The sequence below is a fragment of the Ursus americanus genome, chromosome 22 (assembly GCF_024610735.1).
Source record: "Ursus americanus isolate L20-20 chromosome 22, mUrsAme1.1.p, whole genome shotgun sequence".
In the NCBI taxonomy this organism is placed as follows: Eukaryota; Metazoa; Chordata; class Mammalia; order Carnivora; family Ursidae; genus Ursus; species Ursus americanus.
The window spans coordinates 32754355-32775206 of record NC_142148.1 but is presented as its reverse complement, the minus strand read 5'-3'; the positions used below and the strand labels follow the sequence as shown (position 1 = coordinate 32775206).

Genomic DNA, 20852 nt, shown 5'->3' with positions numbered 1-20852 from the left:
TACATGGTAAGTTTTATAAGAAACTGCCAAACTCTACTCCAGAGTTCTGTACCATTTTACATTCCCAGTGATCCAGGAGTGATCCAGACTCCGCATCCTTGCTAGCATTTGGTAATGTCACTATTTTCATCTTAGCCATTCCGATAGGTATGCAGTGATATCTTACTGGGATTTTAATTTGCATTTCCCTAATAGCTAATGATGTTGAACATCTTTTCATATGCTTATGTGCCATCTGTATATCCTCTTTGGTGGATTGTCTGCATATGTCTTTTGCCCATTTTCTAATTGGATTGCTTAGTTTTGTTTTTCAACTAGTGAGTTTAAAGTTCTTTGTGTATTCTAAATATAAGTCCTTTGTCACATATGTGGTATGCAAATACTTCCTCCCAGTCTACAGCTTGTCTTCTCATCCTCTTCTCAGAGTTTTTCATAGAGTACAAGATTTTAATTCTAATGAGACTCAACTTTTCTTTTTATGTATTATGTTTTTGTGTCAAATGGAAAAACTCTTTGCCTGGACCTGGATCCGAAGATTTTCCTGTGGTTTTTTTTTTTTTTTTTTCTAAAAGTGGTGTGGTTTTATGTTTTACACTTATGTCCATAATCCATTTATGTTCATTTTTGTATAAAGTGGGAGGTGTAGGCAGAGTTACATTTTATTTTTGTTGATTGATTGATTGATTGCCAATGGATGTCCAATTTCTCCAGCATCATTTGTTAAAAGATTATCTTTTCCCCCATTACACTGATTTTGCACAAAGATCAGTTGGGCATTTGCATTAAACTGATTTTATCAAAGATCAGTTGGACATATTTCTATGGGTCTTGTGGGTTTTCTGTGCTATTATCTTTAAGGCAATTATTCCTATGTTAGAGCTTAACTCTGCCATCTTCTTACTTGTTTTCTGTTTGTTTTCTCTGGCTCTTGGTTCCTCTATTTTCCTTTTCTTGCCTTCTTGGGGGTTACTTTCCACTTTCGGATTCCATCTTCATTTCAGTTGGTGTCTGTATAGTTTTCATAGTGAGTGCTCTGGCTATTACAATATATGTATGTGACTATTATTAAAATATGTACTTTTTGGACATTGCATTTTTTTCGCTTGTATCATTTCCATTGGGTTCTTTTTTTTAAACTTCTTTTTTTTTTAAGATTTTATTTATTTGACAGAGAAAGAGGCAGCGAGAGAGGGAACACAAGCAGGGGGAGTGGGAGAGGGAGAAGCAGGCTTCCCGCTGAGCAGGGAGCCCATGCAGGGCTCCATTCCAGAACGCTGGGATCATGACCTGAGCCGAAGGCAGACGCCTAAAGACTGAGCCACTCAGGCGCCCCTCTTTTTTTAAAACTTCTATTTCTTTACTGAGGTTTTCTATTTTTACGTTTGTTTCAAAAGAATTTTCATTTGATTACTGAAGTTATTTTTATGATAGTTCCTTCAAAAATCCTTGTCAGGTAATTCCAACGTCTGACTTATCTCAATGTTGACATCAGTAGATTGTCTTTTCTCACTCAAATTGTGATTTCCCTGGTTCTTGGTACAATGGGCAATTTTCAATTGTATCTTGGACGTTTTGTTTATTATTTTAGAAGACTCTGAATCCTATTTCAGTCTTGAATGTTAGCAAGCAATCACCCTGCTTAAGTTTGTCATGTGGGTCCTGGTGTCTTTGGCGGGCTGTGGTTCCAATGACGGTTTAATTTTCAGAGCCCTGACAGTATTATTTGGGTCTGTTTACTTCATTTGATACTGCTGGGGCTCCCAGAGGTCCTTGTGCCTGAGGGAGCAGAAGGGGTTTCTTCAGTCCCGGGCCCTGGTGTCTCTGGGTCGGGGAGGAAAGTCTCAGGCTCACGGGGACCAACGGTTTCCCAGATCAGGCTGCTTGTGGTAGGCTCCCTTTGGCCAGGGTCACCCCGCCGTCAGGCAGGAGGTTTCAGGCCTGATGAGGAAGGAGAGCACTTTTCCTGACCACTTATTGTTAGCTGAGATCCCAATTGATCTCCCTCACCAGTGGAGCTGGGCTGTCCTGGTGACAGCGGAAGGGCTCCCATTAGATCCATGAAAGGAAGACCACCCTCTGTTTCTAGGTCAGGGGTCATGCAATGCTGGGCCTGGGTTGTTTGTCGTCTGGGGGGAACATAAGATGTCCTGCCACTGTGCTGTTCCTCGAGTCCTGACGAAAAATTAGTTCGCCTTTCACTTAGCCACTTTCAGAGTTCTGCGCTGTTTGCTGCTTGCATTACTTCCAGGATTTATAGTTGTCCTTAAGGCGGAGGAGCAGGGAGAAACAAATCCATGCCCTCTTGTCCGGATCATAACTCTGAATGATCCTTTTTTGAAACACAAGTTACTTACATCATTCCTTTGTTTAAAACCTTATAACACCTTCAGATTTCATTCAGGGAAAAGTCAAAGACCTTAAAATGGTCGAGAAAACCCAACATAATCTGCCTTTGCCTTACAGTGACCTCTCTGACCTTGTCTCCTATTATTGCCCCAGCCCCCCCATGTACTCTGTTCCAGCCAAATCACTACTTTCTGCTCATCAAACTATTCCAGAAATTACACACCTTCACACTTATTCATTCATTTGCCTAGAATAGTCTTCCTCCTGATAGCCATATGGGTGGTCCCCCAGCTCCTTTAATCTCTGCTCAAAATACCAGCTTTTCAGAGAAGCCTTCCCTGAGTACCTACATCATCACTCCCACCCTTTTACTTACTATGCATTGAGGAGTCGTGTGTTGTCTAAAAGAATGCCTGGCATTTAGGAGGTGCTCAGTAAAACTGTGCTGAATAAATGAATTAATAACAGGATGCACATTCATGAACAGTGACCCACCTATCACTCACTGGGATTTAGAATGGTTCTGTTGTGGGAAAGGAATCATCCAGAAAGAAAGTGCACTAGAACCTACAAAAAGACAACGGCAGGTGGGATAGTTTCCAGCCCAGTGAACCCTGGGAGGCAGCTTATTCCCACCTGAGTGGTACTCCGCAGGGATGAATTTCTGGCACGCTAGGAGAATTAGTACAGCTTCTCACTTTGAAGGATGAGTAGTCATTCTCCAGACAATCCATGTACACAAACTACGTAAAGAAGACTACAATGAAAAATAATAATGATAAACACGTAGTGCTTCCAACATGATAAGCTCGTCGAAACATATTCCATTAATTCATGTATTTCTCACAAGAATCTTTCAAGGGAATGCAGTTATCATTGTCTCTTTATATACGGGCAAACTGCTGTACGGAGAGGTTAAATCACTTGTTCGTAGTCACACAGCTCACAAGTTATAGGACTGGGAGTCAAACCCAAGCAGGTGGATTTCAGAGTGTGTCCTTCGCACTACCACCCTACATTGTAAAAGAAGCTACCTAAATTGGTTTGTCTCCTACACAAGAAAAAAAAAGAAGAAGAAGACGAAGAAAAGAACATAACTCATGAGCAAGTAGAATGATAAATACGGAAATTCATTCCAAATTTGTTTTTCTAAACTTGAATTTGAAGCTGTCCTCTCAAGCAAAAGTTATACTTGCCCTCAATTAAATGCATACAATTCAATATGAAAAGTCTGTACAGATTTTTAAAGGTAGGACATTCTCCCCTGTTATTGATAAAATGTCATACCATATACCATGTAAAATAAAATCATATCCAATAACAAGCCCATGTATTAGAATAGAATCATATCCGTGAACAATAGAGGAAGGTAACTTGTATTTGCCGCGTCATCGTTGGGTTCTACACTGTCATGATGAGGAGGCCAATTTCGCAAAAGTAACACTTGCTCTTTCTAAATGACTGTATAGTTGAATCTATGTGAAACTGCCCTGTTTGACCGTTTTTGACCTACAATTACGGCAATTTCACATGGTTCAGCCTAACAGATCCAGGCCTCCTTTTTTTTCCTTCTTGAAGTAAGTCCTTTTTATTCACGGTTTTTATGTTTATATAAAGTCTGAGATTAAAGGTCACCCTGCTCCTGTGCACCTAGCATACCCTTTTAATATAATATGCTTCTTCCAGGTCAGAAAGCAGAAACCAGAATAATGCCCACTGCGTAGCCTACTTCCTACTGATGTATTGATTTGTTTTCCTAAGAAGTTCTAAGCGATTATACTCTTTTTTTTTCCGCCCAGACTTTGCAAGACCAAAGACTTAAATAGGATTTAAAATAAATCTGCAAATGGCATTATTTCCTATTCCAATTTTCCCACTTACATTTGAATGAAACTGTGATTTACTCCAAAGTTATATTTTCATATGCTTCCCCCTTCTTACCTCTGCTTTTAAATAGAGTTTATCACATGTGTTCTGTAAATGTCCAAGTGTAGCTACATTAGGCATTAAGATCTTCTCTGGGGGAAAAAAAAAGCCATTTTTCCCCAGGGTCAGTAAGATTTTCTATCTGTCCTTAAGAAAGATAGGATCATTTATTAATTTATGTGGGCCTCGCTAGCTAGAATTCTCAGATACTATAAGGACGAACATGTTGTAGGCACTCCAAGGGGATGGGCACACAGGGATCCAGGGAAATCGGGGTGGAACACTGGCTGACACTAACTTGTAGAATGACTAAATCAGTGTCCCTCTAACTGATTGCTCAGGTCATCTGGATGGAGACCTTACTGCCATTGTTTGAATAAAAGACGTCTTGCTGAAAGCTGCCAGAGACATGAAGAAAAACAAGCTATGGCTCCTGTTTTCAAAAAGTAGAGAATTTAACCTCATTTTCCAGGGCCAACAAGGCAGGCGGGCCCAACAAGATTGTCCAGAACCTTGGTTTGGGTGACCAACTGTGTTCCTCCCCTTCAGCCTTCCGTTGCTAATGTTCACTGACATGGACCACAGCCTCCATGTCCTTGCTGAGTTCCGGCATCTAGATCTGTACTCCAGAGCTCTTGGAGCCCACTGGATATACTAATTATTCGATAGCCCCCAATCTATACTTACTCCGGAATGCATCTGCAACCTGAGACACTGGCATTCCTTAGGCACCCCAACTTTTCAATCAAATTGACCACAGAAAGATTTAAAACATGAACCAGAAGTACCTGAACACCTCTCATACTTCAACAATTCCCACAATATATATGCATCCAAATTTACTAAATTCTATTAAAAATATCTAGCAGGCATGGAGCTCTTACTATCCATGCTGCATCCAGTGTTTCACATGGGTGATCTCATTTGATCCCCACAAGATTCTTTCGAAGTAGATGTATTGTTCCCAGTTAGCAGAAGAAGAAATAAAGCTCAGGGTGGTTACATGGCTTCTTCAAGGACACACAGAGTGTTTGAGCCAGGTTTCAGACCCAGGGAGCTGGAAGTCAGAGTCCATGATCTTGCATAGGGTATCCCACAAAAGAATGATCATGGAGGTCACGCACTAATTCTACAAAGTAAGTAAGGAGATGGCAATGAACTGAACGTTTTAACCTCAGTGACTCCCCACCCAATATACATTCACCAGATAATGGCCTTCCTTCCCTTTCACTGCATGCTCTGTTGGCTCAGTCGGATATAAATATGCTGATGCTTGCATCTTCCCAGAGCACACTCAGCTTAAAAAAAAGATGAGGTCAGAGTAAGGACTGATCCCTTCCCATGCTTCATTGACAAAACCTACCGAACTCTCTCTCGGTCAAACTCATGTGTTTCTCATCCCAGAAAAATGCATGTTGTGGCGCAGGCTAGAAGAAGAGATCTGTGATGATTTCTACCTCTCTACTATGGAAAATTCCCCATGATCATTTTCCTACAGTGAAGAATTCTGAGGTTTAATTTCCACTTTCCCAGTGTTCTTACAGATTTTGAATTATTTCCATGTTCCCAACGTAGGACTACGAAGGAAGGAAGGAAGGAAGGAAGGAAGGAAGGAAGGAAGGAAGGAAGGAAGGGAGAGACAGAGAGAGGGAGAAAGAAAGAAGAAAGAAAGAAAGAAAGAAAGAAAGAAAGAAAGAAAGAAAGAAAGAGAAAGAAAGAAAGAAAACAGACTACACCAGGCACAGAAAAATCACTGCAAAAGTATTTAGGAAAAGAAAAAGCAAAAAACACAAAACGTGAGAGTGTGATACCAGCAGACTCTAGCCTTGAAGATGACGAGCTGCAATTGCCCCAAGTCAGCCTCATCCTCAACACCTGTGAAAACACTGTGTGGTCTTAAGAGCCATTGCTAGGATGGTGCTGCCCAAGTGCATCCTGGGTTAGAAAGTGGCTCTACTTTCCCCAACACCTCACAGGGATCTTTTCCTCTCAGAACATCAATTGAGGACATCAAAGTCTAGGGTATGGACAGAGACCTCCCCCGCCATCTCAGTGCTGTGTTACACAATTAACATAACTGCCTGGCTAAGATATTTGGCATTGCCTCGATACTTCGGGATGGTGAGAAAGTCATTGGTCGGTTCTGCCCCATGGAGACACTACACTATTACAGAGAGAACCTTCTAGACTTTGAGGAGACAGTTCCTTTTCTGTATTTAATTGCAAAAGCAACCAGAAATCATTCCCTTTCACATACCCATGCCTCTTTGCAATGTGACTTTGCAGACCTTGTTACTAAGAATTGGCATCAATCTCCCCACCGTATGAATGATTTGATTTGGCACCTAAAATGTGGCAGAAGGGCCAATATGGCCATTTTGATTCTAAGGCCTGGCAACTTCCATCCTCTCTCAGAACTTGGCCAATCCACCAAGTGGGACTAGCCTGTGGGGGAATGAGGGGTCGCATGGCCAGATTTAAGTCAGTCTAGCCATCCCAGCTGCAGCCTCACACGTGACAGGGCAGCCCTGCTCTGCAGAACCACACAACCACCCCACAGCCAACTGCGGATGCCAGAGGGGCCCAGCGGAACCAGAAAAATGATCTACCTGAAACCACAGCAATTTATCAACCCATACGGGAGCGATCTAAATAAATAGTTGCTGTTTTAAGGCACTAAGTTTTGGGGTGGTTTGCTACACAGCAAAAGTTGGCTAATAGGTTTATTCTATAAATAGCTACAGCAGATAAGTAAGGGGAAAACATGATACAGGGAAAATCTCTCTCCACACACAACTTAAAATTTGTTAAGGAATGAGCAAATGTTGCCTTTTCTTTTGTAGACGTATTTACAATACGTTCAACTCCACCACTATAGAACAATACAACTTGAAATAAATCACTGGTATTTTAAAAACTCCTTTTTTTTTTTGGAAATGACGATGTGATATAGTGGAATGAGTGTCGGTTGGTAATTAAGAGATGTGCATTTTAACTTGGGCTCTTCTCCAGAAGCTGGGTGATTGTGGCAGATCTTGCTCCCTGACCCTCAATTATAGGAGAGAAAAATGAAGGGATTGGAATGTGAAAACATTTAAGGCCTGGTCCAATTCTAAAATAAAGGATTTTATGGCCTTTTTTGTTTTGTTTTGAGACGTTAGCATATTTTTTATCACTACATTTCTATGAGGGAATAAGAACACTTCATTCAACCCTCCAACTTTGTCATTATCTTCAACGTGCTCAGCACCATTCCCAGTCATGAGGATGGAGCATTAAAGAGGACAGACATACCCCAGTGGGGTGCTGGAGCTTTCTTCTTTTTTTTTTTTAAAAGATTTTATTTATTCATTCGACAGAGATAGAGACAGCCAGCGAGAGACGGAACACAAGCAGGGGGAGTGGGAGAGGAAGAAGCAGGCTCATAGCAGAGGAGCCTGATGTGGGGCTCGATCCCATAACGCCAGGATCACGCCCTGAGCCGAAGGCAGACGCTTAACCGCTGTGCCACCCAGTCGCCCCTGGAGCTTTCTTCTAAGCTCACGAGAGCCAACTGTGTCCTTCTCTTCCCAAATCTATGTTCAGTGACGATGTTGGTAGCTTGGAATTAGATGCGGTGGGAATATTTAAACCGTGGAAATCAGCAAATGCTACAAATCAGTTTCCCACCAGGACAGCCAGTTGTTAAACACTAAGCAGGACAACCCTAGACTCTTCGTTCATGGAGTCAACATCCTAAAAAACGAGCTAGACATTACATAAGTAAGTCTGAAATATTTCAGTACAATCGAGAAGGATGGTGAAGCTGGGGAGAGGGTAATGCGTAAGGAGACAACACTTACTCCCAGCGGAGGGAAGGTAGTGTGAAGACTTCATGCAGAAAGGAATATGCTGTGCCCGAGGAAATGGAGGAAGGCCATGTGGTAGTGTGGCTGGAGCACAGAAAGCAAGGAGCCAAGAGCTTGAAGGGAAGGTGGCGAAGGAAGTGTTAAGAAAGACTTCCAGGTTTCAGGCGGTGCAACCCTGTGAATGGGGTGCCTTTCATAAGGCAGCAGGACCAGGTCAGAGGTGCAGGGAGGAAGAGAATAAAGCCAGTCTTAGAGTGGGGTTCCAGGTATCTCCGGGGCTGCGTGTTGGATAGTGCGGTAAAACGGGGCCGCTGTGTGCGGGCGGTAAATGCAGCTCTCTGTGCTGATGAGTCTGGTGAGTGGAGGACTGTGAGTCAGAGCCAGCAAAGGAAACTGAGCGGTCAGGGAGGTGGCACAAGGGCTGTGAGCAAGCAAAGAAAATGGGGCAATCAAAATCTAAAATCTAATAAAAGATCAAGCACAAAGAGAGTGAAAATGGCCACTAGGTTTTACAATATGAAGGTCATCGGTGGCTTTAGAAGAAAGTTTGGGGGAGTGATGGAGACAGAATCCAGGCTGGTAGGGACTGCAGCCAGTGAGAGGTGAGAACAGAGAACAGAGGCAGAGAGTACAGGCAAAGTCTTTAAAGATGTTCTCTGTGAATGAAAAGGAGAAAGAAAGGAAAGCAGTCAGTTAGGGTCAAGAGAGGGTATACGGTTTTCTTTGAAGAGGGGAGAGGCCTGTCATGTTTAATATTGATTGTCTAGACCTGGTTAAAGGGAAATACTGACAACATAAGAAAGAGAAGGGATAAATGCTAGCGTCAAATCATTGAGAAGTCAGGGTCCAAGGCCAGAGAAGGAGGGGGGCGCCTGGGAGGGGAGGAGGGAAATAGGAGGAGAGATTGCGCTGAAAACCAAGGCGGGCTTCAGGGCTTGGCAGCAGCAAAGAGGTAGAGATGTCCTCCAGGGCGTCCTCTCTCCTCCAGGAGGTAGGAGGTCACATAAACTACTAGGAGGGAGGCAGCTGGAGACTCGAACAAGGAGAAGGTTCTAGTGAATGAGTTCTAGGACAAGTCATTAGCTCTGGAGCCTCACAGACCTGGGATCCACCACGTAGTGCCCTATAACCTTAGACATGTGGCACCACCTGTCTAAATCTTTCGTTTGACCAACAATGACTGAGCAAGTACTGTACACTAGCGTGTATGAGAAACGCCAAAAAAAAAAAAAAAAGTCAGATGAAAGTCCTTGAATTCCAAGACTCCATCCTATCTTGGGTAAGTAAAATGAGTCAGACAAAATTAACACAGCATTAAAAGGCCTAATGTGGGGGCGCCTGGGTGGCTCAGCGGTTAAGCGTCTGCCTTCGGCTCAGGGCGTGATCCCGGCGTTCTGGGATCGAGCCCCACATCAGGCTCCTCCGCTGGGAGCCTGCTTCTCCCTCTCCCACTCCCCCTGCTTGTGTTCCCTCTCTCGCTGGCTGTCTCTCTCTCTGTCGAATAAATGAATAAAATCTTAAAAAAAAAAAAAAAAGGCCTAACATGAAGAAAAGCATAAGGTAATCTAGGAGCACAGAAGGGGATCCATTCTAGATGGGCAGTTTTTCTCCAAGAAAGACCCATTCTAGCTATAGCCTCAGTTTCCCGAATGCAAAATGAGGAAAATCTATCAATTGATTAATTAATAAGACAGTCGAAATAAGGCACGTTGGCATGACGTCTACAACAAAACAATTATCAATAAGTTCTACTTTCCTTCCCTAGAAATCCTCCCGGTACAATAGAGACTATCAGGCCAATCTACAAAGTTCTCACAAACCTCCATTTTCTGCACAAAATTTCAATTCTACCCATGTTTCTCAAAACCCAGTCTTCCCTAATAATGGCTAGAAGCCATTAAAACCATCCCTGATAGCAAAACCCCGACTTAGAAAAACAAAACTTAACTAACAATAATGTCCTACATAGGGAATTGGAGACACTGGGGGTATAAAAATTGCACAAGTTCTATCTCTTCTTTTATTTCTCTTTCGTGTTTATGAGCCAGATGCAGCTGGATCCTAGATACCTGAGTCCTTACCTTCCTTTAAGAAAATGATCAGTGTATCAGTTAGCAATCTAGACTGCAAAAAGACAATAGGCCATCTTAAACTGGCTTAGACAATGAAGAGATTGATTAGCTCATGAAATAGAAATGGCCTGATCTGGCATCTCAGATGACATCAAAAGGATTTAGTTCTTCACTGGCTTGTCCCCTGCAGGGTCAGCTTACCCTTTAGGCTCCCAAGGTGATAACCAAACTATTCCAATATCTTTATTCATGAGAACAAAATAATAAATTCAGGTCCATCCAATATCCTTGCAGCACACGATCCAGCAAAAGAGAGAAAAGTTCTTTCCCTGTAAGTTCAAGGAAACTTCTTCTTACTTTGGACTGGTTCTGAAGAGACCGTTCTGGAGCCAAACCCTATGCAGTGACCTCCAGTAGAACTTTCTGCAACAATGGAAACGTTCTTTAACTGCACCTGTTTACAGGTAGCCATTGAGCACTCAAAATATGGCTAGTGTCAGCTGAGAAACCGCGTTTTCATTTTATTTTACTTAATTAAAATTTAAATGTAAAAAGCACTATGTGGCTAGAGGCTCCTGCATTGGACAGTACAGTTCTGCAGTGAGGGAAAGGAGGGTTACACTGATTGGCTAACCCAGTGCCCACAATGCCTTGAGCTGGGGATGAAGTTAATCCCATTCATTCCACAAAGGGACGTCATTCTGCTCGGTGTCCCGGAGCCCACCATTTTTATTTCCCAGAGATTAATGGTCCAATTCAATACGAAATCCCTTGCCGAGGAGTCATATTTATAAATCTTACCTAGGACAATGCCACGTGAAAGTCACTTTCGAATAAGAGCCTTTTAAAGCTGAGAGCGACCTCAGGGCTTGCACACTTTGGATCCATATTTCACAGAGAAGAAATGGGGTTGAGGCATCAATTGCTTTGATTATGGCCGTTATGAGCAGAGCCTGGGTATGCTGACCTTCAGCCATTTTTCCACCGTAAAATTCAGTTCTTCATGCGACAGCACTCCAATAGGCCCACTGTGAGAGAATTAACTTCATTCTACCTGAAGCTTTGTAATCATTGGCTTATTGCAGCTTCCGAGAAAGAATGTTACCATAGAGGTCTTATATTTTACACTCAAAAGTCTCAACGAGCCTAAAGGGTAATATAAACAAAGTAGGCTGGCCCGGTGGGGACTGGGGCTGAGTGAATAACACACGCTGTGTCTAAAACAGGCAGTCACCACTCTGTCCAGCCAAGAGGCCCATAGGGGTGCATCAGCCAGCACTACCATGCCTTCCGATGAGGAATTCAGATTTGTATAGGAACACCCCAGATGTTTCAATGCTGGCCTCTCATATTTACACTTTTAATGACGTATGCAAGCTAAACAAGATCCGTGAATGAGTTTAATCTGCAGTTTGCACCCTGTGGTAGAGATGTATAAAGTCCGACCCGCTAAAAATTAAAGCCTTCAGAGTAGTTACTGCTGGACATGCCCATGTGTTCCGACGCATGCCAAGTGACAGCTTCCAACTGCAAATATGTCTGAGAGCTTTCTCAAAGCCTGAGGCCCACTGATCTGAAGTGTCTTTGGCCATCAAGAGGGGCTGGCAGAAAGGTTAAGGCCCTAAGAGCCCAGAGGAGAGATGCCTTCAGTCACTGACAGGTGGAAATTGGTGGGTAAATCCCACAGCTCCCTGGCCCCTCAACTGGGACAGTCCTTAAGATATGTTCTGCACTATCTCCCAAAGTTCCTCAGTGGCATGGACCTTCAGATGCCCAGAGCGGAAGCCATCTGATAATTCACCCTTTCTTGGCTGCCTTCTTTTGACTGTCTCACTCCCTTACTGCCCTGCCCCTTTCAGGGGTCACCTTCCAGATAAACTACTTGAGCTCGAATCCTTGTCTTGGGGTCAGCTGCTGGAAGAACTCAACCTACAAACACCAGAAACCTGAAATTGCTTTAGCATTTCATTTGTTTTTATTTTGTTTGCTTGCTTTTGTTTTTCATTTTTTCCCCTCTAGTAATGAAATATGTCAGGGCTAAAATATAAGAAAAATTCACAACATAGTCTAAAGTAGCATCCACTCTGGTATTCTGATAATTCAATATTCACAATACGGTGCTGAAACTGCTGCCCTCTTGCATAATGATGCCACGCTATAGGAACAAATGTTCGTCTAAAAATAGAATCCATTATGTATACCAGCACAGTTGTTAGTTTCTTAGCATAGCAACTAGTTCTGCCCCATAAAACTTTTCATGGAGGCATTCACTTCAAACAGGTGCAGTTTGCCACGCCACAGTACAATTTCCAGACCGCGGTGCCTAAGTAAGCGGGGAGTTTTGCACATGCCAAAGAGAAATCTCATGCAAAATCATTCTCATCACAATCCATGTTCCCTATAGAAGACAGAATTGAAAACCACAAATTCTATGGGGAGACACATGAATTTTACCACTCTCAAACGTATTATATACAGGTGATTAAATCACATGCTTCCTGTCACACCTGCATTTGATCTGGCTCTCTCTGGTTTCCCTGGTGGGTTTATGTGTCAATAAAGGAAGATTCCTACAAATTAATAAGAAATGACATGATGTTATAATTTAACAAGATGAAATCTGTTTCTGTATCCATAATACAAATTTAAGTTACAAAATGACATAATTACATAAAATCATTTTTACCACCACATTTGCTTACTCAAGAGTGGAGTGAATTTAATTAAATATAGAATTCAAACAGCAACTTGGTCTAATAGAGAAAAACATAAACAGGAAGGTTCACAAGTGAGGCCTCGATGTGGAGGATGTGTTTCGTAAGGATAAAACAAATAGCTCATACCTGGAACATTCGGAGAATGTAAAATAAAATGAATTTTAATCAACTGAATATTTAAAAAATCTATTTTGATTCAATCTTGGATATGGAGAATCTTTCTAAAAAATGCTAGTAATTTCCTGCCTTCCCAAGTACAGTATAGGGAATATTATTCTATCATAGACAAATAATTCAAAATCTTGTAGGGCCTCTGGGTGCTCAAGCTGAGCATTACTTCTGACAGAAATTAGGCCACGGACAGGAAAGGTAGAGTGAGCACATCCTCTCAGGAAGTCTACTGACTTAATTTGTGATGTCAGCTTGCTTTCCATCAGTGTTCACCTTGGCTGCGCATTAGAATCAAATGAAGAGCTTTCCAAAAAAAGTCCAATGTTCTGACCACACCCCAGAGCAATTAAGTCAGACTCTCTGGGGGTAGGGCCCAGGAATCAGCATTTTTGAAGCTCCCCCGATGACTTACTTCAATGTGCAACGCAAGGTGAGAATTACTTCATACTGTTTGCCTCTTGTCACGAATGTAAGAAGCCTACTGAGGGTTCTCTTCAGACAAATCTTACAGGAAAAACTAACTTTACACATTAAACAGGTTCTTTAAAAAGCAAATGGTTAAGAGCCAGGGCATACAACCAGGGTTCTACCTCTGGGTTCCGATCCTGCCTCTGTTAGTGGCCAACTATATGACCAGGCGTCATTACTTAACCTCTGTGTACATGCCAATGTCTGCACCTGTAAATGGGTATAGTAATAGCAGTTTCCTCATAGGCTTTTTGAAAAGATTAAATGAGTGTTTCTGTGGATGCATGTGTATATTAGAACAGTGGCTTGTGGAAAACATCACATACATGTTTGCTATTTCTGGTGACAATGGTAGCCATGATAATAACAGCAGTAATTAAAAGGTATGTGCAAATTGGGTTCGTGCATATTAAAAAAACTTATTTATAATATTTGAACACCAACTTCCTAATAAAATCATTGGTCAAGGTTCATGCTTTTCCCTCTTTAAATTGTTAAACAAAATAAACAATGATAAAATAGGAAAAAATAGAGGAGAAATAACTAATTATATTCTTTATTTTAGTCTATTTTTACTGTGGTGAGTGCTTAAATGACTCAACTGTCCATCTAAATTTATTTTACCTGGGGTCGGGGGAGACTTGTCTTGCTGATTAAGTACAGAAAAGGCTTGACAAGGACCCCATCTGTAGGATCAAACCATCTTGGATTGGCAAGAAAAGGAACCAGAGAACAATCAAAAACATTCACTCTATCTACAACATCTGTAATTCAAACAAAGGAGCAAAATAAGTATCTGGGAATTCTATTCATAACAAAGACAAACACATTTTCCACATAACAGGGAGTAAAATTATGAACAATATACCAAATGTATTTCTTGCACATATTCCTCCAATCCAGTGCCTCAAACTAATTTTGGTATCAAACTGTACAAATATCCCATTATAATAGCTTCATAGCATGGAAAGCACCAATTTAATTTTTCCTTACAAGACTGGGAAGAACTAAACATAAGCAACTCATAAAACTGAGGCATAATTTTTAATTAAATTATATTAAGAGTAAAGTGCTTCGAATTAAAGCCAGAGTGTTCTGTATTTCTCAGCTCTGACCACAATGTATTCAAACAGGCATCACCATTGTTACTGGCATAACAAAGTGCAGTGAAGGTGACATGAAAATCTTATCAATGCGCTTATACCTTACAAACAATCCCAAAGAAACTGCAATGCTGCTATTTCATAATAACCTGCCTGATTGTAAAAGACATTTGAAGTGGTTACATTTCAGTTAGAAATTCTACTAAAAATCCACAAAACACAATCTCCAAGAAGAATTTGTGAGAGATTCTATCGTAATAACATTTCTTCTGATGTTGTGTCTACATAACCCAAGCAATCCTAACATTGGGTTATCATACACGAGCTAGAGTTCATTGAGGAAAAAACTCTGGGGCTCATGGCAATGAAAAAAAGGTAGTGTTGAGAATAAAGGGAGCTTAATCTAGAAGTGGGTTTGATGAGGAGAGATTCATTCCTCAGCAATCAAACAGACCAATGACGATCTAAATTACACTTGCAAACACTACAGCTTTAATCTCTGAGGATCTGATCAGTACGGAAGAGGAGGAGCTGCCTGATGTCAAGATAGCTGTGATAATCCTAAAGTGATTTGTCTTAGGAAAAAAGACACAGACAACCATGGTGAAGTCCAATTCATCTTGTGAATAATACCTTTTTCCTCTTATCCAAGACTTTTAAATCATCTTAACGCTCATTCCACAAGATGCTTCGGATTTCCGAGGGCCCAAGAAACTTTCACCTATGATGGAGTATTTATTAGTGAATTATCCTCAGAGGAAAATTCTTCTAAACAATAAATCCCTTCTTTTGCCTTCCATGGCTCTGTTCCCAAAACATTATGAAATACATAAATAAACATCTTGTGTGCCCAAACAGACCTAAGCTTCAATGCTTTAGATCAAAAGACCACAGCTGAGTCTAAACAGAACACAAGTCACTGTTACCTTGAGGGAGAAAAATATATATATATATTTAAAAATACACATACATAGATGATCACCTGTCTTTCAAAACAGCAGATTTGTGGTCCCTAATAATTAGTTAGAGACACTAATTGTTTAGTCAGAAAGTAGTTGTTTATTATACCCCAATAAAAAAAGCCACCACAAATAACCTTGAGAGTGTTATGCTAAGTGAAATAAGCCATGGAAAGACAAATACTGCATGGTTTCACTTATACGTGATATCTTAAAAAAAAAAGTCAAACTCTGAACTCATAGAAACACTACAAAAGTGGATGCTAGGGCCTGGGGATGGGGGGAAGGTGGAGGAAATAAGGACAGGTTGGTGAAAGGGTAGAAACTTTTAGATAAAAAATTAATAAGGTCTGAGGATCTAATGTAAAACATGGTGACTATTGTTGAAAATGCTGTAGTATATAATTGAAATTTGCTGAGAGTAGAACTTAAATGTTTTCACACAAACGAAAAAATAAATCTGTGAGGCGATGGATGCGTGAATGAATTCCACAGGGGATCCTTTCACGATGTATATGTGTATTAAACCCCACGATGTACACTTTAAATATCCTACAATTTTATTTGTCAATAAATGATTAACTAATAATTATACCTCAATAAGGCTGAAATTTTTAAAACTAAAATTAAATTTTAAAAAATTTAATTAAAAAACATCCAAGTCCCCACAAAGGATCGTAAGTTTACAAAGTGCCAGGCATTGTGTTCGGCGCTTCACATCATACATATAACAATCCTAAGAAAGTAATATCTTGCAGATGAAGAAATCCCAGGCTTAGATTGTGAGGAAATTCACCCAAGGTCACTCATTTAAGCAGAGCAAGAGCTCAAACCCACATCTGTCTGACTTCAGAGCTGGTTTTCTTAACCGGCTTCCAGCCTCCTAAATTATGGCTGTTTTAAGAAAACTGCTTGGCTTAAAGCAAAAGTATTCATCTAATAGACTCCAGTGCCTCTTACTAAGAAATCCTCTTAATGCCCTTAATTAGGGGGCATCTATATTAAGACGTCAAGCATTAAGCGTCTATATTAAGCAGTTCCTAGAGACGGATTCTAGTAAAATTAGCTTATTTTAGAGGTGGTTCCAGGACACATCAGGAGTGAGGAATTGAGACAGGAAGGGAAGGAAGGACATAGCGGGTGTGTTTGCATGCCAGTTACCACTGTGGATAAATGGGCTTAATCCCACCAAAGAATGCTGGGAAAAAAAAACATAAAGCTTACCCCTTGGAGTGACCCCACCCAAGAGGTGAGGGAACCGTGGTATTTACCTATCAAACTCTGAGTTGGAGTGGTTGGTCATTCCCAGGGTCTTCCAGGGAGCATCATGGGTGGCAAAGTGAGCACGAGTGACCAGAAACAGCAAATGAATTCAAGTGCTGGCCACTAGGGGCCAACTTGGGGCTTCCAGAGTAGTAAGGACTCGGGAATAGATTTCATGCTGCATCTGCTCTATCAATCTCTTCAATAATGGTGAAGCAATTCAGAGACAATGAAGGAAAAGATTCAGTCCCTAGATGCTGCTGGTTAGTTAGCATTGATGGGTGTACCGCTCCAGGCCAAAGAATGATCCCAGCCCTCAGAAAGCAATCCTCACATGCATTTTGCTGGTTTCTAAGGTAATTTCAGTTATTGTTTCAGACTTTGGGGAAGGCTACCAAATAAAAATGAATAGAGTTCATCTTTTTAAATTTACAACCACATCACTGCACTCAATAGACTGTTGAGTATCCTACCCCATTGACTATACACAAGAAGAGTCAAAACTGATGTTTCTGGAATATACCAAGAGAAGTGTGCCCCAAAGAAGAAACACCATTGCTAAATGATGGCTAATGAAATGTGTGGTGCCTGGAGGTTCTTTATGGAGACCAGACTAAGTCTTTAATAGGATATTGCTAGAGTTTCTTGTGGAGATCTATGATTCATCATTTATAATATTTGTGAACTCTGGACTCTCATGCTGAAAAAAATGTCATTAAGGCTTATGTAAATATTTAATTTTTAAACTTTGCTTTTGAACTCTGTATAGAAATTTAAGATAACCATAAGAGAAGACAGTCTATACTTGTCATTAATAGAAACTTAATCATCGCTCTGTACAAGGATCCCAAATGGCGTCTCATGCAAATCACAGACCAGAAAAAAACAGCAGACAGAGCAGATGGTAGAGCCCATCCCTCCTGTCCTGAGCCCCTCAAAATGACTCAATATGCAGGTAAACAGAAAGGGGGTTGTACTTATTAAATCATAAAGTATGAAAGGCAGAAAATAAAATGGGAAAAAATGAAGTGGTAAATGACATCCCTGAAGACCACAGGCATTAAAACACAGGAGCAGATCGATGGGCCATAGTGGAGGTGATGTCAGTACTAGGAGGTCCTCAAAACACATCACATAATTGCTATGGTCTGAATGTTTGTGTCCTCCCCAGCCCTTGGCCCAAATTCATTCATTGAAAACCTCCTGCCCAAAGATGGAATTAGGAGGTGGGGTCTTTAGAAGGTGCTTAGGTCTTGAAAGCAGAGTCCTCAAGGATGCGATTAGTGCATTTATAAAAGAGGCTCCAGAGAGCTCCCCAGCCCCCTCCTCCATGTGAAGATACAAGGAGAAGTCTGCAACCTGGAAGAGGGCCCTGACCTTGGACTCCAGCCTCCAGAACCGTGAGAAATAAATTCCTGTTGTGCATAAGCTACCCAGACTGGGGTATTTTGTGATAGCAGCTTGAACAGACTAAGATTAGAAACTTAAATTAATAATAATGATGGCCATAAGGATGAGGAATAAGAAAGTCCTTAAGTAAAGCAAAAAGAAAGGGGAAAAAAAGGATGAAACGTGAATACACCAAAATTGAAAATGGCAAGTCATCTTTTGCCACGCATAAGTTAGAAAAGTTAAAAGTTAGGAAATCCAAAGACAAACCACAAACAGGAAGAAAGTATTTGCAACATCTATAACAGCTAAAGGATTAACATCTAGAATACATAGAAAACTCTCAACGCAAGGCAAGGGATAGAAGATTTATGTAACAGAAAACAGGAACAGTCCATAAGTGTATAAAAATATGCACAGCTTCCCAGCAAGTCAGACATTGGCAAATTAAAACAAAGAGATAAAACCGTTGCATCACATTGACAAAAATAAAGTGTTTCTTAATAGTTTTGGTGAAGCCTGAGGAAACAGTTCCTCTCGCACAAGACTGGCAGGCTTATAAAATGATGCAACTATTAACTAAAATTTAGGATATGTATAGCGTTCAATCAGCAATTGTAGTTCTGAGAATTTACCTTAGGGAACCCCTGACCCATACACCCAGAGCGGGCTACACAGGCTATTACTCTATCGCAGGATTGTTTTCTGTAGCCGCAAATTAGAAACAAACACCAAACAGTCCGTCAATGAGAGATTAACATTAAATAAAACGTAGTAATCCATTCCATGGGATATGATACAGCAATTTAAAAGTATGAGGTAAATACACATGTACTTACATGAGACGTTCTCTGAGACAAATTATAAAGTAAAACACAGGTTCATGGAAAAGTACAAATAATATGATGGTATTAAGGATACAAACAGGCATAAATAAAACAAAACGGAAATATTTCCATAGTTACACATGTAAAATTCCTTCAAAGGAGACCTGGAAGTTACCATGAAGCGATTACCAGTGGTGGACTTCCGGAGAGAAGACTAAGACTGGGGTCAGAGATGGAGAGGGGTCAAGGACATTTATATTCTTTACTCTCTTACGCAAAGACCCTATTTGTGTATTATTCACAAAATTAAAAATAAATAAAACCTGTAATAAAATAAGAGAAAGTAGTAGGAGTCCTTCATCTATAAATGTATATTCTTCCTCCTGTTCCTTTTCAAACTGATGCAATTACATGCTCCTCTTCCATCTTCCTCCAAGCTCCTCTTCTAAGGATACAAGGAAGAGTCTGTTAAGCTACACTGAACATCTTGGATCTGACCTAGTAGTAACTAGTTTTATTTTTACACCAACCTTGGCACAGAAGCAGGGCATCAAGTTGCAAGGCAAAGGTCTACTCTGTGTCATCTTCTAGCATGATAGGTTTGTATTAACTCTTCTAACATTGACTTCTTTTTTTCTTTTTGGCTTCTCCTCCAAAATTGGGATGCAGATTCTTCTTGTAGTTACATGGTTTTCATGGCTGACGATTCCTGTGTTGGTTCCCGGTCCCGGTAGGGGACCAAAGAGAAGGCATAGCCTAATGTTGGCAACCTCTTAAATACTTGGGCTTTGCAGGAGCCCCTTTTCACCCCGCATGGCAAATAAACCCATCTTCTTCACATACTATACGCCGGCATCAGAAAAACCACCATGCTTAAAACAGTCCTATTCAGAAACTTGCTGCTACTAGTTGGTACAGCCACTCTGGAAAACAGTGTGGAGGTCCCTTAAAAAGTTAAAAATTGAGCTACCCTATGACCCAGCCATTGCACTACTGGGTGTTTACCCCAAAGATACAGATGTAGTGAAGAGAAGGGCTATATACACCCCAATGTTCATAGCAGCAATGTCCACAATAGCTAAATCGTGGAAGGAGCCGAGATGCCCTTCAACAGATGAATGGATTAAGAAGCTGTGGTCCATATATACAATGGAATATTACTCAGCTATCAGAAAGAATGATTTCTCAACATTTGCTGCAACATGGACGGCACTGGAGGAGATAATGCTAAGTGAAATAAGTCAAGCAGAGAAAGACAACTATCATATGATTTCTCTCATCTATGGAACATAAGAACTAGGATGATCAGTAGGGGAAGAAAGGGATAAAGAAAGGGGGGTAATCAGAAGGGGGAATGAAACATGAGAGACTATGGACTATGAGAAACAAACTGAGGGCCTCAGAAGGGAGAGGGGTGGGGGAATGGGATAGACCAGTGATGGGTAGTAAGGAGGGCACGTATTGCATGGTGCACTGGGTGTTATACGCAACTAATGAATCATCGAGCCTTACGTCGGAAATCGGGGATGTACTGTATGGTGACTAACATAATATAATAAAAAATCATTATAAATAAAAAAAAAAAAGAAACTTGTTGCTACTGGCAGTCACTAGGATGTACAGAGCCAACGGTAAAGAAGAAAGTAATTAAATAAGTTCAGAGCTGGTACAAAGTATGAACATTTATCCCTTAAGATCATGTTCATATCTCTCTGCTTCCACCAGCCCCAAATAGTCTTTCAATGTTTCACTAAAGCACATGT

The 20852-nt window shown here is 40.9% G+C and overlaps 1 protein-coding gene across 5 annotated transcripts in view; it reads right to left on the bottom strand.

The window, feature by feature from the left end:
- Positions 1 to 20852, bottom strand: part of PLCB1 (phospholipase C beta 1) — a 661698-nt gene that overhangs the window by 620913 nt on the left and 19933 nt on the right. Inside the window, exons 2-3 of one of the 5 annotated variants that reach the window (XM_087853749.1) lie at positions 14173 to 14312; positions 12700 to 12762 (exon numbers count right to left, since the gene is read on the bottom strand). The exons of the other annotated variants lie outside the window; for them this stretch is intronic. Coding sequence (XP_087709875.1) covers positions 12700 to 12705 — 6 coding nt within the window. The 5' untranslated portion in view covers positions 12706 to 12762; positions 14173 to 14312. The remainder of the gene's footprint in view (positions 1 to 12699; positions 12763 to 14172; positions 14313 to 20852) is intronic. 5 annotated transcript variants of the gene reach the window in all.